Source organism: Equus przewalskii, chromosome 6, assembly GCF_037783145.1.
Source record: "Equus przewalskii isolate Varuska chromosome 6, EquPr2, whole genome shotgun sequence".
Taxonomy (NCBI): Eukaryota; Metazoa; Chordata; class Mammalia; order Perissodactyla; family Equidae; genus Equus; species Equus przewalskii.
In genome coordinates, this window is record NC_091836.1 from 13,460,868 (window position 1) to 13,476,512 (window position 15,645).

Genomic DNA, 15,645 nt, shown 5'->3' on the forward strand with positions numbered 1-15,645 from the left:
GAATCTAGGTCATGTGAAAATCAAGTTCTTAGGCTTGATTTTCTGGATGCTGGGGAGTCATTGGTGGCTTTTAAGCAGCAAGATGTAGAATTGTGTTTTGATATGTCTGTCTGTTGGTTTGTGGATTTGAAGGAGTAGGAAAGGAGGCAGGTAGACTAGGAAATTGTTATATTGTCTTTATAAATTAACCTAAGTTCCATTCTCATGTAGGAAATTAGAATCCTACTCTATTTTTTCTCTTTTCTTACTAATTTTCCTAGTACAACATGGTTTCTTTGTCCATTGGTTTTTCTCTTTCTCGGATGGAACTGATCCTGCCCAGGGATTGCAAACTGTCATTGAGATATCTTTGAAATTCTTTTTTTGTCTATTATGTGTGCACAGTGATTTTTAAAAATCTTTCAATGGATTTTATGGCTTTGTTGAATAGTATAAGTTCAGGTATTAATTTATAGAACACTGTTGTTTTGCACTGCAAAGGCTTAGAAGTAAAAGGCTTAGAAGTAAGTCAAGCAGTTTAGCATCTGTTGACTTACACCCAGACTGTTTAACAGACTACTAATTCTACACGACTCAGTGAGTTTCAAGTAGAAACTGAATGCAGGGCTTGACTTGACTTCTTTAGTTGTCTGTTTCCTAAGTACCTTTTTTCATGATTTTCCTTTCTGTATTAAGTAGGATAATTTAGTTAACTTATGCTCTTAGATAATCACTAATCTTAGTTCTTTTAGAAGCCTCTGTATCATTTTCTTATGTATGGAACATTTATAAAAGGAACTTTACTTTGAACAGCTAGAATATTGTCTTTATGGATTTATGGTTTCATTCAGTCTCATATTACCACTTTTATTATCCCTTTTTAACTTCTGATGTTAGAGTGCTTTAGTTGAGTTTGTATATAATAAGTAAGCATTAGAAACTTTATATCTAGGAATTTAACAAATTATTCACATTATTTTTTTTAACCTTTAGATTTTGCCCTTATTTCAAGAAGCTGAAGATAAAAATAGACTTTTTCGAACTGTGGCAGGTGGAGGTTTAGAAACAATAAGTAATCTGAAAGCTAAGTGGGATAAATTTGAGTTGATGATGGAAAGTCACCAACTTATGATTAAAGATCAGGTAAGAACCTTTTAGTCATTTTGTTAAAATGGAAACTTAATTTTTTTCTCACTTAAGATTTCTTGCTTAGCTTTATTCCATTATAGCTCAGGTTTATGAGAATTTTATATTGCTAATGAAATTTACCTCCTTCAGTACTTCTCTATAGTAAAACACCTTATATAATGATGATCAATTCACATAGTTTATCTTCACTTCCTGCCATTCAAGAATGTGTGGAACATTATTTTCAGTGTTTCTTATGAATGAATTTGTTTCCCGACTATGTGTGGTGTCTTTTAAGGGTACAACCTGGAAGTTGCATATATCTGTTGCACTCAGATCCCATTGACCATTGACCAGAACTTAGTCTCATGGCCTTTAGCTGGATGGGAGACTGGGAAGTGCCCTCCTCCTTAACATTAAGCAACTGTGTCCTCAGGAAGAACAACTGGCAGCCATGCAACAGGCATATTTTCTTTTTGCATCAACTTTGTTGATAGTTGTAGTGGTTGCTGTTAATCACATGAATGACTTCTTAATGATGGTGTTTGTGGATGATCTCTTGTAAATTTATGGTCTAATTTTATGTTTTTGAATTATTTTATTGCTCTTGAAATCAGTAATTAAAAACAATCTTTTGAAATGTTGGTATTGATATTTCTTCACTTTTAAATAGAAAATGTTGGAAATAAAAATGTGAAAATAAAGTGGGATTTTACTCTGAATTAAGTTGTATAAACTCTATTGATTTATAGATTGAAGTGATGAAAGGAAATGTGAAATCACGTCTTCAGATTTATTATCAAGAATTGGAAAAATTTAAAGCTCGTTGGGACCAACTAAAGCCTGGTGATGATGTTATTGAAACTGGCCAGCAAAATACCCTTGATAAAAGTGCAAAGTCAATAAAAGAGAAAAAAATTGAGTTTGATGATCTTGAAGTCATAAGAAAAAAGCTGGTGTATGTTTTTTCTTTAAAACCGATAGTGTACATTTTGAAAAAAACAGTTTTGTGTCTGTGTATTATTAGTAATTTTCTAATATCTGTTATCTTAATATCTTTCCTTATAAACTTAACGTTTTTAAAATACAAATAATAAGTCTCATGCTACTGCTTCCTTAAGAGTTGTGGTTAGATTATATAAAGATATTAAGAGAAAAGCAAATTTCTGGTTAGGCCTAGAGATAGAATAGAAAATTATGTTTAATGAAAAATTAAATTAGGGAATTGGAATACTTGCTTTTTGTGATCTCATTGTATTTAAAAATGGAATATATAAAATTAATGGAAAATTACTTTCAAAGCCTCTGAGAAAAAAATGAACCTAGCAAAATAATAAAAAGGTTTCAAAAAAATTTGTTGTTTTATGTTATAATAATATAAAGTATTAAATGTGAACAGTGTTTTAGGTTTTGTCTATTTAGGTAAAGTGTATCAATAAAATAATTGCTTGCATAGGTGAGTGAAGGTTTTAGTACCACACTTTTTAAATCGTGTTGCACCAGTTAGATGAAGGATATCTTATATTCTAGAAGTTAACTCTTTCAACTAAGAATATTATCTTCTCGGATTAATCCATAATTTATAAAATTCTGAATATATATGTTATGTGATATATATTGTTTACATAAAATATATTTATATATTACCAACTCCACTTAGACTCCTTTGTAAAAAATGCATATTAATGAATTTAAAAGAACCCATACCTAAGTAAAATTATCATGTAAAGTAGGCATAGTACCTACTATGTACCTCCGCTATCAAATACACATGCACACACACACACACACACACACACACACACAATGCAATTAAATAACATTGGTATTTCCCAGTCTTTCTTTTTTTAGAATCTAATAATATTTCACTGTTTTCTTCTATAGTGATGATTGCCATCATTTTGGGCTAGAAGAGCCCAACTTCTCTTTGGCATATAGCATCCATAAAGATATTGAGAGCTGTGCACAAATTTGGGCTCTTTATGAAGAGTTTCAGCAAGGATTTCAGGAAATGGCCAATGAAGATTGGATTACTTTTAGGTCTGATTCATTAACAATATTTGGGTTCTTATAGTTTGGTAGTGTTTTTTGGGATGTCAGTTTTATTTAAGATGTGTTTCTGGTATTTTGCAGGACTAAGACATATCTGTTTGAGGAATTTTTGATGAATTGGCATGACAGATTAAGGAAGATTGAAGAACATTCAGTAATGACAGTGAAATTACAGTTAGAAGTTGACAAATATAAAGTAAGATAGTTTTACTTATTCTACTGTTTAAAAATGTTGTTTGCAGCTTTCATATATCTTTTTATCATGTGGTAACTGAACTGTAATTTTAGTTAATGTATTTTTTAATGATTTCATTACATGAAAAAAATAGGAAGTATAGAATGAACCAAGAAATTATTGGTATTTTTTACTACTAATTCAAAAGAGGTTTGAAAAGAAAAAGTTTGAAAAGAAGCAATTTATGGTTAAAGTTATAAATTGGAGTGTTTATACATCCAATTTAGGATGTGGGTCATTTAGCATATTTAGGATGTAGGTCGTATCCTAAAATCATAAAAATAGAAATATTTTAGGTCATCTTTTAAAATATGGTAGCTAGAAAGGGAAATTTGCATGTATCCACAACAATGTTTAATAAAAAGTTTTATAGAATTCTGTTTAAGAATTTAATTTCAAAATTGTCTAATAAGATAATGGAGTAATTACAATTAGCTATATTAATTAAAATTTTTACTTTATCATAATAGTAAATAATAATTTGCATTTTGCTAATATATGTATATGTGTGTACAAATGTGTTTTTTCCTTCCTTTTTAACAGATCACAATTCCTGTCTTGAAATATGTGAGAGGGGAGCATCTATCTCCAGATCACTGGCTTGACCTTTTTCGTCTGCTTGGCCTTCCTAGGGGGACTAGTCTAGAGAAATTATTGTTTGGTGATCTGCTTAGAGTAGCTGATAGCATTGTTGCCAAAGCTTCAGACCTTAAAGTAAGTATCACTTTTATAAGTATCTCATAAATCTGACCTTTGTTAACACATGATTTTGCTTCATATTTTATTTAAATGAAATGGCAGGTTAAATTATTTTCTTCCCTTAAAATAGTGACAATATTCTGTTATTCCATTATTCTTTCATTGATAATACATCTGAATCTGTATGGTTGTATTGAAACAATATAAACCCCTTCCTTGAGAGAGAAAAAACATGAAATAAAAATAGATGTCTTTCTTTATGAAAGGAGTCAGCTTTAATCAGAAAGCAAACAAATACAAATCATTTTACCTAAAATACATTAAAATTATGGGGTATATTGTAAATAGAAGCTAAAGTATAGAAAAATCCAGAGAGCTAAACCAAGAACCAATTTGCTAATCAGGTTTAGAAAAGGTCTCAGGTAAAAGTAAAACTTGCACGATTCTATCATAAGTGGCAGGCTTGCTGTGTTGTGTTCTGCCTATCAGTGTGAAAATAAAAGCACTCCTGGTGTCACATTGTTCTATTTCCTGGCTAGTATGTATACTTTTATGTTTGTTGATAATCCTGAAGCATATTTAGATAATCATAAGGTTATAAAGCATGACTGCTGCAGGAGATAACTCTGGATGATTGTTAATCACTTTAGATGTATCAGAACTTACAATTAGGTTACAGTAAAATTTCTGAGGTCTGCAAAATTTTAAATAAGCCACACTATTTTTGTGTTTTGTGATGGATGCTTGAATTTTTAGAAGTAAAAAGTGTAAGGTAAAACTTTGTGTATACTTTGGCCGTGTGAACCTGCGTACTTCGTATCTGATGTCTCTCGATGCATTAACCAGTAATTATCTTGGATTGTGTGTAAAATATACCCACTTACTTTTTTTCTTTTGGCTTTGTGGTGAAAAGCCAAATAAAAATATACTTTCTTATAAAGTAGATATCTTATAATTTATATGATAATTAATGTTGAAATAATAAATGTGGATATTTTGTTTTAAATAGGATTTAAATAGTCGGGCACAAGGTGAAGTTACAATCAGAGAAGCTTTACGTGAACTTGATCTTTGGGGAGTTGGAGCAGTATTTACATTGATTGATTATGAAGACAGCCAAAGTCGAACTATCAAGCTGATTAAAGACTGGAAAGATATTGTAAATCAAGTTGGAGATAATAGATGCCTTCTTCAATCCTTAAAGGATTCTCCTTATTATAAAGGATTTGAAGACAAAGTGTCAATTTGGGAAAGAAAACTTGCAGAGTTAGATGAGTACCTACAGAATTTAAACCACATTCAGAGAAAGTGGGTCTATTTGGAACCCATTTTTGGCCGTGGAGCATTGCCAAAAGAACAGACACGCTTTAACAGAGTTGATGAAGATTTTAGGTCAGGAGAACTATATAAGACATATACACTTATGGCAATTTTTTGTTTATGTTGTGAGATGTCTAATACAAGTTGATTATTTTTAATTATTTATTTTTAGTATCGTCTGTGTCTTCAACTTCTTTCTCTACTGGATCCTTCTGAGAAGCTATTTTCTCTCATTCAGCCATTTACTTCCTGAACCATTTTGGTCTCGTTTCTGTCTTCACCTATACCTATCGTATAATAGTAATAATTATATTACTAATATATCCCTAATGTTTCCTAAAGTTACCAGTTACTTTTCTGGTGTAAATTCATTGGGCATTTTTCATTCCTCATTTTACTTTATCTATGACTAGTATTTAAGAGTTGAACATTTCTTCTTTCTTGGAAAGTCTCTTCCCTTGGTTTCTTTGCTGCTGTCCTCTTCTGGTTTTCTGTCCTTAGCCCTCTCTAAACATTTATATGTAGACATTCTGCAGGTTTCAGCCTTGGGTTCTTTTCCAGCTCTCTTTTTAGGTGATCTTAACCACTCTCAGCATCAATTTTCTTCTATTTGCTGAGGTTTCTTCAACTTTTATATGGAGCCCATATTTCTCATCTGAGCTCAAAATGTACTAAATATCCTCAACATGTCAAAACTAAATTCATGAGTTTACCCTCAATTCCCTTCCCACAAATATTTTCTCTTTCTCGTTTCTTTCTCAATAAATGGTACCACCTAATTGCTCAAAGTAGAAACATACTGGATATCTTTGACATCTCCCTCCACTTGCAAATGCATTAAATTATCAAATTGTGTTGATTCTAACCTACTTTAATCTATTTTAATATATCCTTTATACCTCTATTTCTTTGATTTTATTCTAAAGTACTTTTGTCATCACTCACTTGGACTTGTGCCTAATCTTTTGACTTATTCTTGTCTTCTCCAATAAGTTTTTCACACAACAACTAGAGTAATACTTAAAAGTTAAGTTTTCTCACTTCTTGCCTTTATTTTTTTAAGTAAAATTTTAAAATGGTTTCCTGTTCTCTAAGGATAAAGCATGATCTGCTCCTTATCCATTTCTCTATCTTTTCTTGTGTTGTTCTCCTTTTTTGCTGTAGTGACTACAGCCTTTAATTTCTCAAACATACCAAGCTCTTTTCCAGGATCTTTCCCGGAAACTATTTCCCTCCTACTCACTGGTTTTTTTTTCTTTTTATTCATCATTTAGATCACAGCTTAAATTACTTCCTCAAAGAAGTCATAGGTTAGGGGTTGCCTTATTAACCACTTTGACAATACTTTGTACTTTTCCTTCTTAGCATTTATCATAATTTTATTTAAATATTTTGAGAAGTTATTTAATATCTTTCTCTGTCACCAGATCATTATCTTTCTGAAGTAGGGCTTAATATTTGTTTATCTAATGAATGAAATAAGAGACTTTGCAGTATGGGAGGTTAAAAATGGTAATGAGAAATTACTAATTTTTAGGATTATTTATTGGAAGCCTAGTGATATATTGTTGTTATAATAGTGTTACCTCTAGTTTGTTTTAAGCAAGTGAGAAAATAAATGTCTCAGTATCTCTCAGCCAAAACTGTTAAAATAAATGTGAAAATAACTTTTTTTTCTTCTGTAGATCAATAATGACCGACATCAAGAAAGACAATAGAGTCACAAGGTTAACTACGCATGCAGGAATCAGAAATTCTCTACTAACAATACTTGATCAGCTTCACAGATGTCAGAAATCATTAAATGAATTTTTAGAGGCATGTTTTTTAAAAAAATCTTTATGTAATAAATTATACAATACTTTAATATCTTAATTATTTGAAAAGAGAAGTCTATTCTTTCTGTTTTAATTTTTGTTAGGAAAAACGCTCAGCATTCCCAAGATTTTATTTTATTGGTGATGATGACTTATTAGAAATACTGGGCCAGTCTACTAACCCATCAGTGATTCAGTCGCACCTTAAGAAGTTGTTTGCTGGTAAGATTCAACATTTATTCAACAGATATTTGTTGAGTTTCAACTAACTGCCAGGCATAATGTTAGGCTCTTAAGTAGACTATTGAATGTAATACAAGTCGTACACTCAAAGAACTTATAGTTTAGTAGGGGACACAAGCTAGTAAGTTGACAAATATAATATATGACAATTCCTGTGGTTGACATAACTATGTGTGTTATAGCTCTATCTATGAAAGCATTTAGCTCAGTTTTGGGGCATCATAAAACGGTGATGTTTAAAGTGAGATCTGATGAATTTATAAATCTTAGCTTGAAGAAAGATGGAAGGCAGAGGGAATAGGCTCTGCAGAGGCCTGGAGGTGAAGGAGAAGATACCCTTTCATTTTTTGAGTTTAAGGTCTTCTAAAAGATGTCCAAGTGGAGCTACTCAATAGACAATTATTGTCAGTAGAGAGACCTAGGATGGAGATGTCAAACTGAAAGTCATCTGTATATAGGTAATAATTAAGCTGTGGGAATAGGTGAGATTACCTGGCGAAAAGTGTAGACTAATAGTGCCAATGCTTTGGTGTTGTTGAGTCACTTTATTTGGGTAATTGCATATGGAATTGGTTCGCTACAAAAATAATGACTGTTATTTTCTGACAATATTTCATTTGTTGGAAAACAGCTATGTTTTTCAAATTAACTTTAAAAGGTAAAAAATTTTCATCATCTTCACTTTTAATCAGGGATTAGCAAACTACAGGCCTACAGGCGAAATCTGGCTCACTGCCTGTTTTTTAAAAATAAAATTTTACTGGAACAGAGCCATGGCCATTATTAGCAATAGCTGCTTTTGTGCTACTGGCACAGAGTTGAGCAGTTGACACAGACATGGTATGGCCTGTGAAAACCTAAAATATTTACTCTCTAGTGCTTTATAGAAGCATTTACTAACCATTGTATATCTGAAACTGTAAGGTACTTATAAGCATCTGTAACTGTGATTTGGGCTGTGGGAGGTAGTGGAAAGAGCTGTTGAAATCAGAAGGTTTATATTCAAGCTCTCCCTCTACTATTTATTAGTCAGTTATTAATTTACATCTCTGAAATTTAGTTTCCTTCTTTAAATTGGAAATAATAACTTACTGGGTTTTTCTGAAGATCAAAATTAGATAATGTGTTTAAGGTTTTTTTGTATACTATAGGGAATATGCATATATTCCCTATAGTATACATTATTATAGAATAGGATTCCCTTGGAGGAAGGGAGGTCCTATTTGCCCTCGTCCTTTCCTCTTGTCTTTTTTGTCTCATATCATTATAAGTGGGATCATCAGTATGTATGCTTATGTACTCATTTGTGTCGGGCTTCTTTTGCTCATCATAATGTTTTCAAGATAGCCATAAATATATTTTATTCCTTTTTATTCCTGGGTAGTATTCCGTTGTTTGACTGTATCACCGTTTATCCATTCATCCGTTGATGGGCATTTGGGTTGTTTACAGTTTTTGGTTATGAAAAGCTATTCTATTATGTTATATAATGGAATTAATATAATTCTATTATATTATAACATATATTGTGGGATATGTGTTATACATTATGTGGTAACCATTTGGCATGTCTAATAATTATGTCTTTAATCCTTTCTATTTAAATTCTTGCTTTTATATTATAGGCATTAACAGTGTGTGCTTTGATGAGGAATCGAAACATATAACTGCAATGAAATCTTTAGAGGGAGAAGTTGTACCTTTTAAAAATAAAGTTTTTCTATCAGACAATGTAGAGGTAAGTAATTCTTCTTCAAGTATGAAAATAAAAAGAATTAGCTATATGAACTTTGTTTCAAAAATAATTTAGTAAATTTGTAAGGTAAAGGTGGCTAATTTAAGCCTTTCAGGAAACTCATATCTTAAAAGATGATTTGTTAGGTTCAGAATGATTTGATATTAAGGAGAATATGGATTTTTAGTCTTTGGAAGGCAGCATGTAATTATGAAAAGAGCCTTTGCTTTGGAGTCAAAAAGACTTGGATATTTATTTTAGCTCCACAACTTATTAACTATGTGACTTAGAATCTCAATTTTCTTGTCTGTAAAATAGGAATCTTACTATCTGTTGCAAAGACTTTCTATTGAAAATTAAATGAGATAACTGGCTTTAAGTATACTATGTAGTGTTTGGAACATAAGTACTCCTAAGTCTTAGTTCTTTTTTCTCTTTAAAACATGAGCTGTGTAAGATGACTTAGGTGAACAAGTAAGCTTGAAACTAGGGCATTCATGGAACAACAATTGATTAGTTGGTTCTGCAGGACTGGAAGTAAACTATCAAAGGCCTATTATAGGTATACAACAAAAACTAAAAAGCAATAGGGTGCATCACATTGAATTGTAATTTTCAAGTTCCAAAATTATCTTCCAACTAGAAGGGGCCATGCCTTATCATGCATGTATCTATAGTTTAGCTAAATGTCTATTTCTGGTTAGACCTCAACATTTTATTGGATATCGAGTACATAAATCAGGAGATTGAAAGCATAGAAGCTTTGTTAAGTAGCTCCTATGTTTGGTGAAGAGTTTTGTTGTTTTGTTGTTGTTGTTTTCCTTTCTTGTAGTTTTGTTGGGACAAGATAAAGAGAGAGAGGAAGAGATTAAGTTTTAGCAGCTGGGCTTGAACAGTTTTGCCAGCAAGGGAAAACTGGAACTCTGGAAGCTCTTGTGATGATTCGCAGAGTAGATGTGCCTTGCACTCTTTAGCTTCAGGGCTTTTGAGCTGGGCAAGGATTCATGCTATTTTTAATACTGGAAAGTGTGTTAAAAAAAAAAAGCTAGAACTTAGAGTAAAGTAAGTAATGATGAAAACCTAGTTAAAGTTATGGTTTTTGCCCTTATATTTTATTGCAGATGATACAGTCTTTTAAAATTAAGTAGTGCTTCATAAATACTCATTACTATTTTTATCAGTTGTCATTATTATTTTAACTTTAGTTAATGTTCATTGTTTTATCTCTAATCAAGGGAGTGAAAAAATGTGTTGTTTTGACCTTGAAACAAAGTTTTGTTTGAAGAGGCAGCTTAACTCCCCAAATAATATAGTTCACCCTAATGAAGCAATCCTTTCCTATGATTGCAACTTTCTGAATATGAGATCACTGGGCTTGCATCACTAAGCCAGGGGACTTAGCTAGTCACTTTGACTCTGATTTATTAACCCAACTATCTAATTTGATTTGTCATAATGATGAAATGAATGGATTTTTTAAAAAATGTTCATATTGTATTACTTTGTATAGATGAAGAGAGTGATAGCTAACCACAAATTTATGAGTTTTCACACTTACTATTATCCCAAAAGGTGAAAAAAATTGTTTTTTTCAAATTATTTATTAATAAAATAAATAGTTACATGCCATGTAACACATTTTGGGAGTGTGAGAGTCAGTAGGAAATTATAATTTGCCTTGCTGAAATAAAAGAATGGGATCTGTCAATAGAGTGTATATTTGTTTTATGATTCATATATATTATTTTCTGATTTTATTTTCAGACTTGGTTAAATGATTTAGCCTTGGAAATGAAGCAAACTTTGAAACAGTTGTTGACAGAATGTGTTACTGCTGGACGAAGTTCTCAAGGTGCAATTGACCCATCCTTGTTCCCTTCACAGGTAAGGGGGCTTGTGTGTGGAATATAGGTAGGCATGGTATCATGGAAAGATCCCTGACCTAGAGGTAAGAAGGTTCAGACAACTGGCATCTTTGTTCTCCTTTTATCTAACAGTTAACATTGACAAATTGCTTAACTTTTGAGTCTCAGTTCCTCAACTATAAAATGTAAGGGAAGAACTGCGTGATAGTGAAATTCTCTTCTAGCTCCATTAGTTTGTTATATTCCAGATGCTTCAAGCAGAGGGCATGCTGAGATCTAAGCAACCCACGCCAGTGGGGAACGGAATGGGGAGGGAAAATCACTCATGTAGTAGCTTCCTGGTTCTAGATGATTAGTCCATCATTGATAGAGAGGCACAGGATCCATAACGCTGTCCCCCATTCCTCCCATGGAATCATTTAAGAGGCTAGAGCTGGCAGGAGTTTAGCAGGGTGTTAGTGTAGGTCTGTAATATAGTCACAGCACTGAACTAGAACGTTGGCAAGGAAGCTGAGAGCTGAGTTGCGTGGTGGGTTATAGAGATTGCTGCAGTTCACTGTTCATAGGACCTCACCCCTGAGACACTGGATGATAGATTTGTATCTTACAAAACTTGTTGCAGCCTTATCAAAGTATAGCACTAAGACTTGTGTTAAATATCTGCCTCTTTGAGGGATGTTTATAGCTTGTCGAGACTAACACTACAGGTGTGAGACATCAGGACCTTAGTTCTTAGGGACTCTGAAAGGCAATCAATGAGACATTCTGTGATTTCTCATGGGAAAATCTACTCAACTGCTCAGAGTTCTTTGCTTTTCAGATCAAAACATTTAGTAGCTACTTGAAAAAAAAATTTATGTTGATTCTTTTAAAGCATGAGAAGTTAAATAGGAAGCTTGGAACATTTTAAATTCTGAGCCATTTTATCATTCACGTTATTTTCATCTTTTAGCATTTTGAGTCAAACTAAAATGTGTTTAAAAAACTTGTTAGGTTGTTAGAGAAAAATAAAAGTAATCATTAATGAATAATAACGCCATTGCAAAGTTAGAGTTCACCTACTTTATTACCTCTAGAAATGTTTCCTAGTACTCTGTCAACTTCCAGATAGGATTTAAATTGACTTAGAGTAAAAGACACAATATTAAACAATCTATAAAAGTAAGAAGTGCATAATAATTGGATTGGGGAAATGACAAATGTATCAGGAAATATACTAGGAGATACAGGCTAAAGAAAGTGGCTGGATTTGAACCTGAACCTTACCTTCTGGGTTCTTGAGCAGTCAAGTAAAAATGTGAATACTAAAAATGTAAATAGTTCATTATCTCTGTAAAAATGTGATCTACTAAAAACATAAATAGTTCATTATCTACCAAAACAAAGAATTCCAGTTTATTAGCAGTTCATGCCAAGAAAAAATTATCTCAAGAGCATTTACGTAAGGGTATTGAATGCTATAGCTGTTACATGAATGTCTGATACAGGTTATTATGCATTATTAATTCAGTTCTCTAAAGGCATTTTGTAAGGACCGGAAATAATGTAGAGAAATCACTTTCTGGTCTGGGAGGGAGGCAGCGTGGTAGAGTCGAAAGAATTTGGCAGACCTTGCTTCAAGTCCTGTCTTTGCAAGTTATACTCTGAGTGATTCCTGTCTTTGCAAGTTATACTCTGAGTGATTCTTTTTGACACCTAGTTAAGAGGGCGTAATAATACCTACATTTCCAACTCATTTTGAAGATGTAATCATATGATGTTTGCAGAGCACCCTTAGTGACGATTACATTTTAGCTAATTAACAATGTTAGTGCCTGTCCAGATATCTTAATGGTAATGAGACTTGAGAATCAGCCAAGACAGTATCTCGACTATCATTTCTGTTAGCCTCTCAAAGAAACTATTTAGTAGACTTAAAAATTGAGATTATTGATGTACATTTATAATACAGAAATTCAGTAGTAGTACCTGAAAGGAAATCCATGTATATGAGTATTAGTTTGGAGCTGGCAAGTAAACATTTTCATATGAAAATTAAAGAGCAAAGTCTTTTCTCATAAAGCAGATTTGGATCTGCTAATTTCATCATATATGTGATTAAAGAGGACTTTGGGTTTTGTATTAACTATGGGAGATGAATTTTCCCTGGAACAAGTTACTAATTGGCTTTCTCTTCCATTAAAGCACCTTAATATGATGTTTATACAATGTTTAAGTTAGAGCAAGACAGCTCTTAGCCTGTTATGTTAAGTTATAAAATGTATGTGTAGATAATTAAATGTGTTAGTCTGATAGAGACATTTCATGATACTCATCTGAATGCTGAAAGGTATATATCAGAAAAAATCTATTCAATAGGAATTTGTCAGTGAGTTTAGTGTTTTTATATGATGATGGATCATGTCTTTAGATAAAGGAGGATACTGGTTTTCCTTGTTTGTTTAAGAACTGTATCAAACTATTTTAACGTAAGTATTCAAAGGCTGTGTTTAAATGGATAATTTACTTCATCAGTAGCCTTGCTATATTGGTACTGTGACAGAAAGCCTCAAGCATTGTTAACATTTCATGTTTTATATAACTATAAAGATATCTGTCTTGATCTATAGCTAGTTTCTGTTTGTAAGTATTAAATTGAACGCTTAAGACAGATCTTAAGATAAAATTGGAATTTTGAAATTGTAGACTTCATAGTATATTGAGAAATTATTTTGGAATGCTAGAAGATTACCCTTCTATTAAATAAAATGCATCATACTCTGATATCTTTGCATCCTACTGGTTGAAAAGAAGCCATTTATGAGGAGAGTCAAGGGAAGAAAGTACAAAGGCCCTTCGGTTACAATAACCTCAGTGGGTTCTAAGAGCAGAAAATGGCCCTATAGAAGAATAGTAGGAGATGAGTTCTGAGAAGTGCGCTTGGACTGCATCACACGACGCTCTTTCTATGAATGTATTCCTCTATTTATATTTGAGGTGCCAGAAAGACATTGAAGTAGAGCGATCCAATATACAATTAGAAATTTGGGGAAAAAAAGGTGTCTCTCCTTAAATTTATAAAATATTTCTAAGTAAATTCACCCTTTAAAAATAATTATTCTCTTTATTCATTAGATATTGTGCTTGGCGGAGCAGATTAAATTCACTGAAGACATAGAAGATGCTATCAAAGATCATAGTCTTCATCAGATTGAAACACAACTGGTGAATAAGTTAGAGCACTATACTAACATTGACACAAGTTCTGAGGATCCAGGGAATATTGGTATGGAAAAATATTCCATTTTCTGCCTATTTTTGGGTTATTGGAACATTTTTTTGATATTCTATCTTAATTTATCCATTGTGTTTTTGGCTGTATATTTGTCTATCTATGTATCTATCAATCAATCATCTATGTATTTTGGAAGTTATGTTAAGAATTACAATATACATACTTTTATATTGTGCTTAGAATCAATAATTTCCTACTTTAAATGGAATGTAGAAACTACTTTAAATGGAATGTAGAAAGCTTACCACCATATAGGCTTTTTATCTTCCTATTTTTTATGTTGTAGTTGTCTTATATATTACATCTACATTCATTGAAAGCTCCATGAGGTTATGTTATAATTTTTGCCTTTAACCATCCATCATATTTTAAAGGACTCAGGAAAAAATAGTCTGTTATATTTACCTAGATGCTTACCATTTCTTGTCCTTCCTTCAAGTTTCCTTTTGGTATCATTTTCCTTCTGTTTGAAGAACTTCCTTTAGCGTTTTTTTTAGAGAAGATTTGCTGACTGAATTCTCATAGATTTTCTTCATTTGAGAATGTTTTTATTTCACCTTTACTGTCTTATGTGAATTGAGATTTTTTTGTTTTTTTGCATGTTAAGTGATTTTGGATTGTATCCTGGACATTTTGAATATTGCCTTATGAGAATCTGAGTCTTGTTTGAATCCTGTGGATAATGTTGATACTTTTCTGTTACCAATTGCTCTTGTTGGGTTCAGGCGACAAGTTCCAGCCAGCCTCCTGTGGGTCTGTTCTGTTTTTAGTCTTGGCAATACTGTTCAGATCTATCCCACGTGTGTGCCACCTAGTGGTCAGTTCTCAGTCTCTGGTTTGACGTTTAGGTTGAGATCTCTTTCACAGTTTGGAGGTGAGCCCAGGAGTTCATAAACAAATTTATAGGGTCTCTTTTTTAATCTTCTCCCTCTCCATGATCTTCCCAGTATTTTGCAGTTCCCTTGGGCTCCTGTTTTGGTCCTCTTGCCAGAAATCTTGGGTGTCATGTACTTTACTCTCTCCTTCACACTTTCTGTGACTGCACCCATGTCTTGAGCCAATTGATGGGAGATTAGAGAGAGGAAAAGGGCAGTTGGGATTGTCTTGCTCTCTTGGGATCACAGCTCCTCTGATTTCAAAGGAAAGTTCCCTTCCCTTAGAGTTTTAAGTGTTTTTAGGTCTCAGCTGCCGGGGCTGTAGCTACCTGGAGACTCCTTTTCTGCTTCTCAAGCTTGAGCTAGAGGCCTTCTCTGGGAGCTCTCTCTGTCTACGCCAGTCTGGGTTTCTGGCTGCCTTGG

General features: G+C 32.7%; 1 protein-coding gene across 4 annotated transcripts in view; it reads left to right on the top strand.

Moving 5' to 3' along the window:
- Positions 1–15,645, top strand: part of DYNC2H1 (dynein cytoplasmic 2 heavy chain 1) — a 290,676-nt gene that overhangs the window by 34,302 nt on the left and 240,729 nt on the right. For all 4 annotated transcript variants that reach the window (XM_070624815.1, XM_070624816.1, XM_070624817.1 and 1 more), the window contains exons 21-31: positions 973–1,122; positions 1,860–2,065; positions 2,992–3,147; positions 3,241–3,355; positions 3,938–4,108; positions 5,103–5,485; positions 7,099–7,231; positions 7,335–7,452; positions 9,099–9,211; positions 10,973–11,092; positions 14,188–14,338. In XM_070624815.1, coding sequence (XP_070480916.1) covers positions 973–1,122; positions 1,860–2,065; positions 2,992–3,147; positions 3,241–3,355; positions 3,938–4,108; positions 5,103–5,485; positions 7,099–7,231; positions 7,335–7,452; positions 9,099–9,211; positions 10,973–11,092; positions 14,188–14,338 — 1,816 coding nt within the window. The remainder of the gene's footprint in view (positions 1–972; positions 1,123–1,859; positions 2,066–2,991; positions 3,148–3,240; positions 3,356–3,937; positions 4,109–5,102; positions 5,486–7,098; positions 7,232–7,334; positions 7,453–9,098; positions 9,212–10,972; positions 11,093–14,187; positions 14,339–15,645) is intronic.